At 55.2% G+C, this 16403-nt stretch overlaps 7 protein-coding genes across 7 annotated transcripts; 3 read left to right on the top strand and 4 right to left on the bottom strand.

Moving 5' to 3' along the window:
• Window positions 1–430: 430 nt before the first annotated feature.
• Window positions 431–1615, bottom strand: A1O3_06404 (uncharacterized protein; the record flags this gene model as incomplete). Its single annotated transcript, XM_007736524.1, has 1 exon — window positions 431–1615. The coding sequence occupies one exon, from the start codon at window positions 1613–1615 to the stop codon at window positions 431–433; it is 1185 nt and encodes a 394-aa protein (XP_007734714.1).
• A 1422-nt stretch (window positions 1616–3037) lies between these two features.
• Window positions 3038–4086, bottom strand: A1O3_06403 (uncharacterized protein; the record flags this gene model as incomplete). Its single annotated transcript, XM_007736523.1, has 3 exons — window positions 3038–3381; window positions 3439–3739; window positions 3796–4086. 3 exons carry the CDS (start codon window positions 4084–4086, stop codon window positions 3038–3040), a joined length of 936 nt encoding a protein of 311 aa, XP_007734713.1.
• Window positions 4087–6560: 2474 nt separating this feature from the next.
• Window positions 6561–7745, top strand: A1O3_06402 (uncharacterized protein; the record flags this gene model as incomplete). Its single annotated transcript, XM_007736522.1, has 1 exon — window positions 6561–7745. One exon carries the CDS (start codon window positions 6561–6563, stop codon window positions 7743–7745), a length of 1185 nt encoding a protein of 394 aa, XP_007734712.1.
• A 304-nt stretch (window positions 7746–8049) lies between these two features.
• On the bottom strand, window positions 8050–9171 carry A1O3_06401 (uncharacterized protein; the record flags this gene model as incomplete). The annotated part of the gene is made up of 1 exon (XM_007736521.1): window positions 8050–9171. The coding sequence occupies one exon, from the start codon at window positions 9169–9171 to the stop codon at window positions 8050–8052; it is 1122 nt and encodes a 373-aa protein (XP_007734711.1).
• Window positions 9172–9982: 811 nt separating this feature from the next.
• On the bottom strand, window positions 9983–11217 carry A1O3_06400 (uncharacterized protein; the record flags this gene model as incomplete). The annotated part of the gene is made up of 2 exons (XM_007736520.1): window positions 9983–10535; window positions 10601–11217. The coding sequence occupies 2 exons, from the start codon at window positions 11215–11217 to the stop codon at window positions 9983–9985; spliced, it is 1170 nt and encodes a 389-aa protein (XP_007734710.1).
• Window positions 11218–11823: 606 nt separating this feature from the next.
• A1O3_06399 (uncharacterized protein) lies at window positions 11824–12462 on the top strand (the record flags this gene model as incomplete). Its single annotated transcript, XM_007736519.1, has 2 exons — window positions 11824–12356; window positions 12426–12462. 2 exons carry the CDS (start codon window positions 11824–11826, stop codon window positions 12460–12462), a joined length of 570 nt encoding a protein of 189 aa, XP_007734709.1.
• A 627-nt stretch (window positions 12463–13089) lies between these two features.
• A1O3_06398 (uncharacterized protein) lies at window positions 13090–16086 on the top strand (the record flags this gene model as incomplete). Its single annotated transcript, XM_007736518.1, has 1 exon — window positions 13090–16086. The coding sequence occupies one exon, from the start codon at window positions 13090–13092 to the stop codon at window positions 16084–16086; it is 2997 nt and encodes a 998-aa protein (XP_007734708.1).
• Window positions 16087–16403: the final 317 nt, after the last annotated feature.

Genomic DNA, 16403 nt, shown 5'->3' with positions numbered 1-16403 from the left:
ACGGTCGGCCAACGACAGCTCTCCACCATAAGGCTCTCGGCCAGCTTCAACATTGAAGCGACATCGAAAATATGCCCTGTGTCCCAGTCATATTGGCAATCCGAGGCCTTATACTTCTGCAGATGATCCATGCCTGCATCCCAGCCAGCTATATCGTCTGACTTGGAATGATTTACTGAAGCATTTCTTGTGTGCTCAGATGAAATCGCACAGCAAGTTTCCTGCCCCGATCAGATACAATGCAGTGACTCCGGTATAGAATCCGGTACTGTAACTCACGATGTTGGAGTGCAAGTTAAAGTGCAAGCTATACGAGTTGTTTGCGAACAGTCGATCAAGTTGAGAGCACTGTCGCTTGACCGCCAAAGCAGAGAGGATGCTACATGTGTCATCTGTGAACGTATATACTTCGGATGAGTAGAAATGAGATCTATTCTTTCTTATCCTTCTTCTGTCTGGCTTCCAGCAACGCTTCCGGATCGACCAAACCATGCAGCTCCTTGGTCCGCCATTGCACCGCCTTGCACAGGCCGTACAACACGCGCACGGTCGGCATCGACACGCCTGCCTTTTCACCTTCTCTCAAGGCCTCGCCCAAGATATTCTCGTGCTCGATGAACCGGCTCTTCCGTCTGTCCTGCAACATGCTGGGAGCACAGAAGATTTCGAGCGGGTCACAGTCGACCATGGCCTCGACCAAGGATTCCGGCAAGTCGACATTCGCAGCCGCCTTGGCCGCGGCGCGGATTTCGTTCATGGCGGGCCTGACGAGCAGGTTGAGAGGGCTATGCGGGTCGTCACCGTCATCGTTCCCATCGGCATTGGCATCGTACCACAGTCGAAAGCGGCCCGTGTCCTGCTCGGTCAAGGCGCAGATGGGGTTCCAGACGGCATTGTACATCAGCTTCCTCCAGCGGACGAACAAGACATCCTGGTCGTAGGTGCACTGGACCTTTCCCGAAGCCGAGTAGATGCGCACGAAATCCTGCGCCGCGGCGACTTGCTTTTCCTGCTCGATGTGGCCGGAGAGGAACGGGCCGACGATCAAACGGTCGGCGTCATTCTGCAGGATGTGGCCCGGGGCGAGTTCGTCGGCGCCCATGAGCGACACGCCCGACAGACAGACATTGGTGGGGAAGGCCCGCAGCACCGGCTTCTCGATGTTGAGCCCGTTCTGGATCAACACGATGACAGAGTGGCCCGGCGTCACGGCCGGCTTGATCAGCTCCACCACCATGGGCGGCACGTCGGGGATGTTTTTCGTCGTGACGACGATGTAGTCGAACGGCGCCGGGTCGCGGTCCCGGTCGCGGTCTGATGCCAGGTCGGGCATCTTGTCCAGCACCTCGGTCGGCCTCCACTCCTGAACCTGGCCGTGGTCGCGCGAGTCGATGGTGAATCCTCTCTCCTTGACCACCGCGTAGTTGGACCTCAGCACCGCCGCCACCGACGCCAGCCCGCCCCGTTCCAGGTTGAGCGCCGTCATGGTCCCGATGCCTCCGCTGCCGACGAGCAGCACACGGGCTTTGTTTTTCTGTTTCTCATTCTCATTCTCGTTCTCATTCGGTTTCTCATTCTCTTCCCCTTTCCCTTTCCCGAGTACTTTCTCCGACATTCTCGTTCTCCTGTCGACACTCGTCCTGGGCTGTGCTGTGTCGTGTGCGTGAGAATGAATTCTGATTCTGACTCCTCGACTCAAGTTGCAGATGCAGAGACGTCCCAACCGAACCCCGATCGCAGATCGACAACCTCTCTTTCTCTGGTCCTTGATGTGACGCGAGTTTGCGCAGTTAGCTGAGTGGCGGGGCGATATTGAGAATGGATGGCTTCACGGTCGGCAGGGCAGGGCGCCTATGTATGGATTTGTATTTCAGCCATTCTGTGTCTTTTTCTGTTTCCGAGTCCGTTTCGGCAATGTATGTACCCATGTACATCTACACTACAGGTCCTGCCGGCCGCCTTTCTCCGCGGCCGCCGGCTGGGCTAAGGGAGCAAGATGGCAGATTACGAGGAGATGCCCGCCCATACTATTTGGCCGCATAGTACGGAGTACGGAGTACCTAGGTAGATACCTAGCATTGTACCTTCTGTAGCAATGTGATGTGCAGTAATCTGTCCCATGCGCATCTCATCATGATGATATGATAGTTATAATCTCCTCATCATAATAATTAAACAGCACATTAGATAGATATAGTAGTTATATGAGGCTTGACGGACAATAAGATCAATCAGTGTGTCAGTCTGGTTGGGTTCATATACAATCAATCAGTGTCAGCCTAGTTGAGTTCATATTGCACCACTTATTGTAGATCACTCGATAAATCCATCAATGGAGCGACATGACATGACATACGGCCTAGGCTTTAGGCTTCAGGCTTCAAGGCTTTCTACCCAAACGATCTAGAATCGATGATTGCCCGCAACTTTGGAAGGGAAACTATTATAGAAGGGAAGCTATGATACACGGTATAAGGTAAGCCATGATACTGTCAAATAAAGGTTGAAATGTTCCATGTTCTCCATCAACGGGTCGCAGGGGGAGCGCATGCTATATAGTATAGATAGCACCTAAACCAGCCTTCTGGTTAAAGCACAAGGCTGGGGATGCCAAAGTTTGACAGATACAAGGTAAGCAATGATACAAGGTAAGCAATGATACCAGGTAAGCAATGATACAAGGTAAGCAATGATACAAGGTAAGCAATGATACAAGGTAAGCAATGATACAAGGTAGAATGGAAGCTGTGATACAAGTAGAAGTTATGCCATGGTTGAAGCTACCAAACTACATCAGCTACTACTAGGATGGATTACACCGTCAAAAAGGTTCGCTGCCTAGCACGAGGCAAACAGACCCCAACCGCAATTCCTCAAGTGTGATTGTTCTTGATTATCAGAGCGACTGGATGACCCAGGGGTAATTCGTTTCGTCCCTCCATTGCGAATTGCTCACATACTCCACGCTGTGCCGGCACACAGCCTTCATCGATCGAACAATCCCCAGCAGGTGCCGGAAGTGAAGCTGAAGACCAAGCTAAGCGTTTGGAGTGGCGGGATTGGACAAGCGCTCCGTGTTTTCTTTCTCCGAAGGGGACCTTTCGCCGTTGTAAGTAGCGTTCAGCGGCGCGTGGGCGACGTTTGGTCTGTCCGTCTTCTTGCTGGGCTCGATCATCTGATACTCAAGATCATCGTAGTCCTGACCCGGGTTTGCCGTGCGCCACTCCAGAGCCTCCAGGATGTAGAAGAATGCTGCAGCCACCAGAGACCCCAGCAAAGGTCCAACCCAATAAATCCAATGGTATCCGGGGAAACTGTGGGTGACGACGTCGGGTCCGAATGCGCGAGCAGGGTTGATACCCGCACCGGTGTAATAGATACCTGTGAGGGAGCCTGGTCAGTCACTTCCGATAGCCAAAACACCTATTGGGGTCTTACTGAGCAGATGTCCAATGAAGAGAGCAATCCCAATCCCAAGGGGTGCAAGGAAGGTTGCCTTGGATTTGATGGCGGCCAGCATGACAACGGAGAAAACGAGTTGCAGGGTCGTGAACATCTCGATGAAGAGTCCCCGAGTGATGGAACAGTCGCCGCCGAGTCGGACGTTGACCGCCATAGGGCCCGGTAAGGTGGCAGAGACGGCACCGGCGGCGGCAATGCCACCTATGATCTGAGCGACCACGACGATACAACCACGTGTGGCTGGGACGGCGCCGACTAAGCAGAGGGTAAGAGTGACCTGGACGGGGATACATCAGTGTCTGGGTGCGGCGCCTGTCAAGGAAATTGGCCTACCGCGGGGTTAAACATGCCTCCGCTGACCCGATAGAACAGCCAGACGTTGATGGCGACCGAACACCCAAATCCAAGGGCGATGAAGAAGATAACCAGGATGTCGGGAGGTGCGGTAGGATCGTCTGGGGGCGGAGTATGTGCGACCTGGGCAATGGCGAAGGCGAAGAATAGGAACATGAATGTGCCGGCAAGTTCGGCTAAGAACACGGTGAGGTTGTTCCTATGTGCCACTGGCAGAAATCCCATCATTGCCCCGGTTTGGCCGAAGCGCCAGCGAGGAATAATCGCCATGATGTGTGTGGGTGTCAACGGACAGGGAGGTCAGGTAGAGAGGACAAGGTGGTGCCAGGTAAAGGTGGTGAACAGAGACGGACTGGATAGAGAACGACAGACAAGCATTTATACTCGCTATACTCACAAATGGGGGTTCGCTCGAGGGCTTTTTCCATGATCAAGTCAGCCATTTCTTACCAACGGACTCCCCGACCAGCTGCAGCTGAGGGGACGCGACGTCTGCTCTTTTTTTCCCAGTCCGTCATTGCAAAGGAGTACAACGATCCCCACTCGAGCGGGTGCGCGCTGCGAAAGCATCACTTCTTGGGGAACCTGCAATCGAGCAAGCAAGCTGAAAGGGAGGTGTTTATGTCGTGGTAGTGGCAGAAGCGTCGAGGACATGACCAAGCTCCATTGGATATTGAGAGGCTAGTGGAATCCGATAGGACCCTGGTCCTTGCAAGAACGAACAGTTCACCATGTCCTTTGCCGACATGGCAGCGGCTGCACGCAATAGCGCCTAAGAAGCCGAGCTCGGTTTTCCCCGACCTGACCGTTCAAGTATAGCATGCATTGACAAGCTTTTGCCGACGACAGTGTGGCTGAAGTGAGACAGCCGCAAAGTGCCGGCGCCCCGTGCACCACCAGAATGGCTTGACGCACGGTGGCATGTTGACGTCTTGGGTTGACAGAAAGAAGAGATTTATCGCAGCGCTTGCGTCTTTTTCACATGTCGCACTGGGCAAGGTTGTACTCTGTAGGGCATGTTAGAGGTAGCCATGGTTATGCATTGGTACACCATGTAGGTGCCATGGAGTTGAGTCGAGTGGCCTCGAAGATATTGCTGCCAAGATCGGATCCATCGCATCATTGCGCCCTCCTACTAGTAGTAGTAGCGACTGGATCTCAGCTTGCTTTGCGCATGTCACCGTAGCAGCCAACTTGACACGTCGACCAAAATGACAGTTGCTTCCCGGTGTACAGACACGAGAAATCTCTCAAGAACTGGTGATGCTGCAGGCCGACCTGATGTGGCATCTGAATCGATCGTCGTATGACAGGATTGGACCATGAGGGTGCTAGCTTTATCGCTCCGTAACCCTACCTAATGGACAAAGGAGTCTGCCTTCTCAGCCTATGGGAATAGTTCCTGAGCCGCAAGTGGTTTGTGCTCGATAATATCCCATAAACCCCGCGAATGCACGAGCCATGGGAAGGGCACTCTCGCAGAGACATTGAACAAAGACATCATCATATCAGGATAAGAGTCCGTGCTGCCCAGACCTCGGATCTGATACGTGTTGTGCGCATTGGATCGGATTGTCGAGCCAAAATCAAACACGAGTTTCCTCGAAACATCAAGAAACTGTCAGACCGGACTGACTGTCGCAGGCAAGGCGGGAACACGCAGGACAGGACAGGACAAGACAAGACTCGCGTTGGACGACTTGGACATTGGATTTGGATGGACATGTGTCGGAGAGGCATCGGGTGGCAGCGTTGAAATCGCCTACAGCATGTTCATGTTCACGTTCGTCACCGCCCATGCACTCTCCCGTCCTCATGAGGACAGGAGCAGCCTCAAGCAAGATTTGCCATGAGTTCCTGACGCTGCCCCAGCGGGACTGCGGACTCTTCTTGTGTTCGATTAGGCAGGGGCAGGACAAGAAGTAGATTGTCGCATCGCTCGGTGGTTATAGCAAGTGAATGATTCGTCTTTCTAGCCTGCTGGATGGATGGGGATGCCGGACGTTGGACGCTGAAGGACAGACAGGCGGACTGCGAGAGGGGATCAATGATGGCGATGGCAACGGCAACAGCAACAGCAACGTAATGGCAGGGAAAGCTTGCCCTGTGATCGCTGAACTAAGACAATCTGGGAGGATCGTTGGCAGGTGTTGGACGAGTACGGATAGACACAGTACGGAGTACGGAATACAGAGCATCTCTCATGCAGTGGCTGCGCGGGTCCTTGTCGCTGCTTTAGATGAAGCCTGCAGCCCAGGATACTAGTAGGCCAAGGCCACAAAGCGGCAATAGCCTGGCCCCAATCCGGCCCAAGCCTATGCGTGCACGTGCACCATCATTTCAAGGGAAGAGGGAAGTCCCGTTCAGACTCATCAAACGTAAGGTAAGTACTCCGTACAGCTACTGTTTACCATAGGTACCTATGTTACCTCGTCTCTGTACTCCGTACTGCGGCAGAGCAATATCCGCCCGCTATAGCTGGAGGGGGCAAGGCTAGGCTAAATGCGAGCCCGATCCGAAACCGAACAGTCGGTGGCACCCATCGGGCAAAAAATCAGGCGATTCAGGCGGATCTGGGCTGCGGCCAATTGTTTCCCCGAAGCCCGTCAACGGCAACGGCAACTACAGAGTACTATATCGACGACAAGGTTTATGGACGTGTATATATATAAGTCCATCTCCATTCCTCTCCTGCACGCCCTATCAATCACACCCGCTGTGCACATAGTAAATACCATCTCACAATGGGCTCCATCTCAACCGCTCAGCAGGCTCAGGCTCAGGCTCTGGCCCCTCCGCCCTCTACGACATCATACAAGATCGCGTCGATCCCCGCCGACGGGATCGGGCCCGAAGTCATCTCCGCTGGAATCCGAGTTCTCGAGACGCTGGCCGAGACATACGGGACGTTCACGTTCGACTTCACGCACTTCGACTGGTCGAGCGAACGCTACCTCCAGACCGGACGGTACATCCCGGACGGCGGGCTCGAGGAGCTGCAACGGTTCGACGCGATCCTGTTCGGCGCAGTCGGCGACCAGCGCGTGCCGGACCACATCTCGCTTTGGGGCCTGCGCCTGGCCATCTGCCAGCCCTTCCAACAGTACGCCAATGTGCGGCCGACGCGGGTGCTGAAGGGCGTGACGTCGCCGTTGGCCGCGTGCCAGCACACCGAGGCGAACCGGCAGAAACTCGACTGGGTCATTGTGCGCGAGAACAGCGAGGGCGAATACGCCGGCCAGGGCGGCCGCTCGCATGTCGGGCAGCCGTGGGAGACGGCGACCGAAGTCAGCATATTCACGCGGCACGCGGTCGAGCGCATCATGCGCTTCGCCTTTGAGGTGGCGCGCTCGCGGCCGCGCAAGAAGTTGACCATGGTCAGCAAGTCCAACGCCCAGCGCAACGGCATGGTTCTGTGGGACGAAGTGCACAAGATCGTCGCCGCCGACTACCCGGACGTCGAGACCGACAAGATGCTCGTCGACGCCATGACGTGCCGCATGACGCTGAGCCCGGAATCCATCGACACCATCGTCGCCACGAACCTGCACGCCGACATCCTCTCCGACCTGGCCGCCGCGCTCGCCGGCAGCATCGGCATCGCCCCCACCAGTAATCTGGACCCCACGCGCCAGCGGCCCAGCATGTTCGAGCCCATCCACGGTTCCGCCTGGGACATTGCCGGCAAGGGCGTGGCGAATCCCGTCGGCACGTTCTGGACCGCCGCCGAGATGGTCAAGTGGCTGGGCCAGGAGGAGGCCGCCGATCTGCTGATGCTCGCGGTCGAGTCCGTTCTCGACCGCGGCGTCAAGACGAGAGATCTGGCTGGCACCGCACGCACCGATGAGGTCACGGCCAGCGTGTGCGACGAGATCCGCCGCATCGGGAAGGACAGAGGCTTGGGGTCGACGTCGAAAAAGCAGACTTAGACTTAGGCTCAGGGCCAACCCCCACGAAACATTTATGTCATGATGAACTGTACTATATGTACGTACTGAACATTGCCCGGCCACGCCTTCCTACAGATACAAGGGGGAGCTTGACTGGGAGAGAGAAAAACCTTTGCGCAGGAGTCGGTTCCATGTTTTTCATTGTGAACGTCCAGAGCGAGATGCATCATAATCATTGAAGTATCAGCAGCATCTGGCCAATCTGTCTCTGTCTCCGTCTCCAGTGTAGAGTGTGCCTACGGAATCCATCCATCTTGCCTTACGACAGATTGTGTAGTACTCCTTACTCCCTGCTCGGGTCAAACACGACCATCTGTCTCCAGCCAGGGGATTCCTCGGCACTCTTGAACGCGCTCTCCCACTCGTGCAGCGCAAACACTTTAGGATGCGGCAAGTCAATGCGCAGGCGTCCACCCTGGACCAGCGAAATGACCTTGTGCACCGCATCACGCTCGTACATAAACTTGCCACCGATGTGGAGGTCGTTGAACATGACGACCTGGTAGGGGATGGCCACGGAACCGGTGATACCGCCCATGAGACATGCGCGCCCGCCCTTCCGCAGAGCCATGAGGATGCTGGTGATGTGGGTCGAACCGGCCGCCGCCGCCGGGGAGAAGTCGAGGAATTTGTCCATGGGCCCCAGCGCGTGCAGGGTGGCGACGTCGGTGTCGACTGTGCCGGAAAGGACCACGACGTCGATCCTGGCCTGCGGGTAGACCGGGGCCAGGGAGTGCTTCATGTGGTCGAGAGCATGGCGTCTGCGGCCGCAGATGACCACGTCGGCGCCCAGAGCGAGGGCGGCCTCGACGGCGGCGCCGCCAAACTGCCCTGTCGCCGGGGCAATGACGACGCGATCGCCAGTCTGGACGTCCAACTCGACCAGCCCACCCATCGGGACCAGCAGGCGCAGTAGATACGCGAGATGGTGGACCGAGTGGCCTTGTGTCTTGGTGAGGGTCTCTTCGTCCAGCACATGCACGTTCTCCAGCGGCAAGCGCGCCAGCTCGGCACAGCTGCCGTCCCGCCAGTCCCCTTGCATCAGACGGGCCGCGCCCTCGGACAGACCGCCGTGGACGCCGAGAAGGATGGCCTGGGTAGGGTCGTCGCGGCCGCGGATCATCGAGTCGACCAGCACGAGCTGGCCGGGCGACAGGCGTGTGGCGTCACTGCCGACGGCGACGACACGTGCGATGGCGCTTCCGCCGATGGTCATGGGCAGACATAGCGGATACTGCAACGCACCCGTGTAGACTTTCGCCGCGTACGAGAGGACCGGGCTGGACAAGATCTGAACGACGGTGCTGCCGGGCAGAAGAGACGGAGGACCAAGCCTTTTCACTTCCGGCCCTGTCTCGACTGACGAGAGTGTGAGGGCCCGGTGGCTATCTGGGAGCGATGCCATTGCCTTTCTCGAGCCTGGCGCCGAGCTACCTGGTAGTCACCGGCTACACCAAAGCAAACACCAGACAAGAGTCCCGGGAAGAAGGGAGAGATACTCACGCGAATCCCTCGGACCTTATATGTTGACAGCTCCACCCCATCCCTGTGATGCCCTGTGTAACAGCACACGCGGTACGCTGTACCGATGGTCCTGGTCGCTCGTCAAGGGTGGCAGGGCACTGAGAGTGGTCGGCTCGTATCCTGCTGGACTTCTATCTAAACTTGGGGCCCGAATACGCGGCCGGAGATAGTCGGAGTTAAATGTCAGTGTTTTGCAGCCCTGTGTCGGGACTTACAGGACTGCAAGTGGAAGCCTCTTTCGGAGATAGGAGCATAACAGTTGCTAAACGACGCTTTCGGGCACTCAAGGGCAAGCGAAGAGACGTCTGACACAGGGAAGCACAACCAAGAGGGACCAAGAGGGACCAAGAGTCTGAAGCAGTCGAGACACAGCAACACAGCAACGCAGGGGTGTCCCACAGAACAAAACACAACACACGAGAACTAACCGTGACCGATGATAAATCTTATGGGTCAGTACTATCTCATGAGCTCTCAAGGGTAGATCGAGCTTTGGCACCCGCCCATATTCCAAGCACTTTCGAATCAACTGTGGATAAGTCCCCAGGTCTGCAACTTCATGATCAGGATGGAGCAGCTGCAGGTAAAAGCCACCGCCGCACGACGATCATGATGCTTCTTGACCCTAAAATCATGATGGTGGAATCAAAAGGCAAACCTCTGCATGGGTCGCTGGCCTCCATTTTTTTCGGTTAAGTCCTAAACCCGGCATAATCACCACGACCAATAACCGGCATGTTGGTGATACGGGCCTGAAAGACCTTTGATCCACAAAAACACACCATGGCAGAGTGTGGCCACAGTCCGTAAGAAGAGAGCATGCCGTTGAACTTGTAGAAGTGAACGTGTGTGCAGGGAACGTCGTCAGGGTCGTCAGGGTCATCAAGGTCTTGGGGTGCATCAGAGACAGTCAACGTGTTGTTTTCATTTGGAGCTCTGCCATTCTCGATCGATACTTCGCCTTGTCCATCGCCTCCACCACCGTGCTGGATAGTTTTGCTGCTCCTCGCCGAACATTTGTCTTCTGGGCCATTGGAGTTATTCGCATTGAGAGCTTGGTTACTGGGGTGGACGGCCTGACCTCGGACGGTCAAGTCCTGCAATTTGTCGGTTGGTTCATAGATTGCCCTCGGACGGGTCTGTGTGTTGGCTGGCATTGGCAATTGATCCTTTGGGGTAACATCTCCTTTCAGATCGTACTCACCTGTTTGGGACAGGTCATCCTTTGTGGGCGGGAACACGGTTCTGTGGAAATCAGCTGTTAGGAGATTCAAGTCGACTTATCAGATAGCAGTCCTCGTTGTACATACGGCAAGATCTGAGCGTATGCTTCCACGTCCTTGTCCAAGAAATTGCAGAAGATGATCTTTTCAAGCTTTTGCCCTTCGGGCTTCTTGAGAAAAGAATAGACTTCTCGAATGGCGGCAAGGGCTGCATCTTTGCTGGGATAGCCATAGACGCCGGTTGAGATGGCGGGGAAAGCCACAGTCTTGCAATCATTCTCAGCTGCAAGGCTGAGTGATTTTCGGTAGCAGCTGCGGAGCAAGGGTTCGGACTTTTCGAGACTGTCGAAGATAGGACCGACTGCATGGATGACTTTGTTGCATGGTAGATTGTAGGCGCCCGTGATCTTTGCAGAGCCGGTTTCACAGCCACCTAATGTGGCACATTCCTTCAGAAGTTGAGGACCGGCTGCTCGCTGAATGGCCCCATCGACCCCGCCACCTCCGCGGAGACCTCTGTTGGCTGCATTGACAATGGCATCGACCTGGAGTTTTGTAATGTCGCCTTGGATGGTGCAGACCTTGTCGTTGAAACCTTGGATCGGAGTAGGAAGATCTTCACGGGGAGATGAGCGCAATTCACCAGATCGGTAGAGAGAGGAGATAGAAGGGATATCCTTCAGAGCAATGAGTCCGGAAGCCATTGCGCGAGGTTGAAGGCGTGAGAGCATGTAAGGTTGTAAGGTTGCTATTGCTGTGGGGAAAAGGCAGAGATGAGGTGACGGATGTGAGGAGGGAGTTGGCCAGGATGAAGGAGCTGCACAGCGAGAGCAGCAAGTGAAGTGTCGTCCAGGACAAGAGGCAGATTCAACAAGCAGTGTCAGGTCCGTGAACAGGAGTGAGGCAGCTAAAGTGAAGAAGAAGTCAAGTCACACACAGGCTCAAGACTCGGAGATGATGTGAAGCCATCGGTCTTCAAGTCCTCGACTGCGACTGCGACTGCGGCTGCGTCACTGCGACAATACGCTCCACAGGAGATATAGAAGCCTTTCCTAATTAGAACTAGTCTGATAATTAGTACCGGCACGTCCCGTCGGAGGACTGTTATCACGTGACTGCACGTGACCGCACCAGATTCAAGATCCGGAATGATAGGCAGTGATTTAGGGCTAAACGTGATTCGTCTTGAATATGTCGATATCTGGTGAATTTTGAGTTGGAGGGGTACCATCGAAGGGTTTCTCAGGGGAGGGTGGACTTAGATTGTTTCTGCACCGACATTGATATTGATATTCACGCCGTCGCCCAGCATGACTATCATTGTTCGACCGGCCACCCACGCAGACCTGCCCCAAGTCCGGGAGATCTTTGAGCACTATGTCCTAAACACGGTTGTATCGTTCCTGGTGCAGCGGCCGCCTCCTGATTACATCCAAGGCCGGTTTCAAGACATTACTTCCCGAAACCTCCCGTATCTGGTGGCCGTCGATGACGGTGGTCAAGTCCTCGGCTACAGCTATGTCAGTGCGTTTCGTGGCTACATGCTGGGCTACGGCCACACTGTTGAATTGAGTCTATTTTGTCACCCACAACACAGAAATAAAGGTGTCGGCAGCCAGTTGCTGCAACAACTCCTCCAGACACTCCGCACCACGAAGCATGTCACCAAGGAGGTCGGCCATGAAGACCATCCAGTCGAGTTCGAGGTCAAGAAACTCCTCGCGATCATGGCAGTGGACGAGACTGCACCGAACCAGGGTTTAGCCTTGCGAGACTGGTATCTGAAATGGGGGTTTGAAGAGGTGGGAAGGTTGAAGGGGGTAGGATGGAAACAGGGGCGGAGGTACCGGGCCTCCCTGGCCATAATATGGCGATACACCACATGTAATTGACTAACAGATTGTGTGAACAGCATTGACACCATCTACCTCGAGCTGCAATTGCAGTGACTGAGTCTGGCTCGCGCCGCCAGTGGTAGGTATAGGTAGTGGTGGGAGGTTGAGTTGCTGGTGCCGTTGGTGCCAGTGCCGGGCCAATCAGGCTTGGCTGTGCCCGGGTCGGCCTTGGCATCTTGGCGCCACTCTGCCGGGCCGGATTAACTGCGCCTCCGAAGCCAACATTGAACACTAAAGTACCTATTAGGTCCCTATCTCGACGCCTTCTGTCTTCTCTCCACTGCAGGCAGCCGCCATTCATGATCCATCCCGCTTGGTGTGTTGAGCTTGACTCCTCGCCTCCGCGCCTCCTCGCCGCCTCGCCTCCTCGATGCCTTCACTCCTGCTCCACTCCTTCGCGGTACGAAGTATGGAGTACGTACACCAAGACTTCCGGTCAACACCACGCGGACGCCGGCCACCCACCTAGTATGCAGACAATCACCCATTGGCAGGTGCTGGTGTATAATTTCGGCCTGACAGCCTAGTTACTTGCTGCTGCCTTGAGGCTGCCCATGGTATAAATACGGTCTCATCCTCGCGTCAACTCCCTGGTTCCAATCGTCTCTCCCCTCGGCCGTCAATCCTACTTGTCTGTTCGACCAACAATTCCATCCCACTACTCCGTAGAGACGCAACAAGATGTCCGCTTCCACGGCAAACTTCTACAACGGCCGCCTCTGCGGATGCTGGATTCCGGTCAAGCCCACAAGCACAGAGTATTCCGCTGAACAGAGATATCTTCCTCAAGTCGAATTGTCGGCTTCTACAAAGATCCTCGAAACCGCATCCCGTACGATTCTGAGGCAGACATTTGTAAACCCCCAAGCCCAGGCCCTCGAAGAAGTCCACTACTCCTTCCCTCTGTACGATGGTGTCAGCATCGTTGGCTTCAGCTACACTGTCGGGCCCAAGAAGGTTGTCGGCATCGTCAAAGAGAAGCAACAAGCAAGACTTGAGTATCAAGAAGCTGTTGACCGTGGAGAAACAGGTGCCTTACTCGAACAGCTGCCGTTGGCTTCAGATGTTTTCACTACATCGATCGGGAATATCCCTACTAACGAGACGATTCATATCGAGGTCGACTATCTCGGTGAACTGAAACATGATGCAGAAACCGATGGCACGCGCTTCACCATCCCCACCGCAATTGCCCCTCGCTACGGCGATTTCTCTGTGGATGGAGCGGGCGTCATTCCGAGTCTCAATACAGTTGATAAGGGCGGCATCTCCATCTCAGTAGACGTCATACTCGAGGAGGGCTCAGTCATCCGTGGTCTGCAGTCTCCCAGTCATCCAATCGCAGTGACGATCGGGCGAACCTCGAGGATGGACAATCATACAGTCAGACCCAATCAAGCCTCTGCGACACTGACCCTCGGTACCGCTGGGTTTGACACTGATTTCGTCCTTGTCATCCTTCGCACAGAGAGTGAGATCCCCCGTGCACTTCTGGAAAGTCACCCTTCCATCCCGAATCAGCGCGCTCTCATGACCACACTAGTGCCCAGGTTTAGCATTCCCAACATCTACCCCGAAATCGTGTTTGTTGTTGACCGAAGTGGGAGCATGTATGGTAACATTGCACTGGTCGTGGCCGCGATGAAGGTCTTTCTGAAGTCTCTGCCACTCGGGGTGAAGTTCAACGTCTGCTCCTTTGGCGACCGCTACTCCTTCATGTTCAAGAAAAGCAGGACTTACGACCAGTCGAGTCTGGTGGAGGCATTGGACCATATTGAAACCTTTGAAGCAGACTACGGAGGCACCTGCCTCCTAGACCCCATTCAAGAGACCATACAGCGCCGTTTCAAGGATCTCCCTTTGGAGGTCATGGTTCTTACCGACGGTGAAATCTGGAATCAAGACGATGTGTTCACCTATGTCAACGGAACCGAGAATGCGCGCTTTTTCACCCTCGGTATTGGTAGCGGAGCTTCCTCTGCGTTGGTCGAGGGCATCGCGCGTGCAGGCAACGGCTTTGCTCAGTTTGTGAGCGACGGTGAACGGATGGACAAGCGAGTAGTGCGCATGTTGAAAGGAGCATTGACTCCCCACGTTTCGGACTACACTTTACACGTCACATACGAACCCGAGGAACCAACCGTTGCAGAGGACGACTTTGAAATGGTAGATGCCGTCAAAGACACAGCACAAGTGGTGGGGAGTGTGCCGGTCCACACGCCCACCAAACAGAAGACCATCTCGCTCTTTGATCCGACCGCCGTGGAAGAACCGCCCAATCCACCGGCGGGGCGCTACGACAGTCTGCCTGCCATATCAGCGCCCCAAATCCTCCAAACGCCATACCGAATTCCAGTCCTATTCCCCTTCAATCGCACCACAGTCTACCTGCTTCTGGACTCCGAAGCACCCCGGAAGACTCCCAAATCCGTCCTCCTTCGTGGAACTAGCGACCACGGTCTCCTGGAACTTGAGATCCCGGTCCAGGATATCGGTGCCGGTGAGACTATCCACCAACTCGCTGCGAAGAAAGCAATGCAGGAGCTCGAGGAAGGCCGAGGCTGGCTCACCGAGGCCCGCAACAGCGAAGGACAACTGTTGAAATCCATCCACGAAGGAAGATGGGACCTCCTTGTCGAACGCGAAGCCGTCCGACTCGGCACTCTGTTCCAAGTTGGTGGGAAATGGTGTTCCTTCGTTGCTATCGACGTGGACAAGGATGGCTCGGAGCGTGACTTGGACTTTGTGCTCCCTGTGAGACCGAGTAAGTCCACCACTGATTCAGATCTGGCTTCTTTTGCTCTGCCCACACCATCTTCATCTTTCCCGGTTGCAAAATACCGTAAATCACTGCAGAGATCACCCTCGGCTGCTGGTGGTAGTGTGCGAGTTGCTCACCGTCATCGTCATGTGCCACCTCATTCCCGGGGCGAGGCAAGCTGCTCCAGCGTCTTCGAGAACCCTTTGCACACTATTACTGCCCCTTCGAGCCGTGGCAAGACCGGCAATTTATTCAGACCTTCATATGTTTCCCAATCCATATCGTCTTTTTCGGCGAATGATGCTGACAATCGTCTTCCAGGGCGCGGTCCCGGTGGCCACCTGGGTGGGAGCATAGCTCACGGCGGCCCGCCAGCGCCGACGCCATTTGTTTCCCACCCAGCTCCGTTGCCACGGGCACGTCTAGGTCTAGTGCGACAGGCACCTCTTGCGATGGCAGCCAAACCACCGCCCCCACCTCCTTTCGCGGCCACCAATTCCGGCAACTCTCAGCCGAAGCCGGATCTTGACCTGTCTTCCCTACCCGACACAGTCAAGATGCGCAAAATAATCGACCTCCAGGAATTCGACGGCTCGTGGCACATCTCGGGCACCCTTCTTCGGCTCCTCGGCGTCACCGATGAGCAGGTCACCAGCTTGAATTTGGACTGGAACGGGACGACAGGCAATGCAAATGTACCGGAACGCCCAGCCGGAGACGAGGATGCACGGCTCGAACTTCCGCTCAAAGCCACGGCCCTCGCAGTCGCATGGTTCAGAGCCAAGGCCGCCAACGAAGAAGATGTGTGGGAGCTGGTGGTGGAAAAGGCCCTCGGCTGGCTGAGAGCACAAGGTGATAATGCTGATGCACGTGTTGACAAGATGGTCGACGATTGCCGTCAATGTCTGCCTGGATAGACTGTTACCTGCCAACCCCAATCCCCCATCTCGACCCTGATCCCAATTCAGGTCCTGTCAGGAGCTGACAAGTTCCCTTGTTCCATGCATCCTACAGTAAGGGGTTATCTGTGTCACGATTATAATGGGGATTTTCAACGCGGTCCTTTCCCATCAACTAGGGAAGATGTGTTTGGGTTCGCCACCTTTATGAGATTGCACGTGAGGCGAAACATCAAGCATTGCTCCAAATGGCACACGGCGCTACAGAGCAGGACAAAGCTTGGAATTGCTGAATACACCAGCACCCTCCCTAGCTGAATGGAGAGCTTTAGACA

Source organism: Capronia epimyces, assembly GCF_000585565.1.
Source record: "Capronia epimyces CBS 606.96 chromosome Unknown aczIQ-supercont1.5, whole genome shotgun sequence".
Taxonomy (NCBI): domain Eukaryota; kingdom Fungi; phylum Ascomycota; class Eurotiomycetes; order Chaetothyriales; family Herpotrichiellaceae; genus Capronia; species Capronia epimyces.
This window is presented reverse-complemented; position numbering and strand designations above follow the sequence as displayed.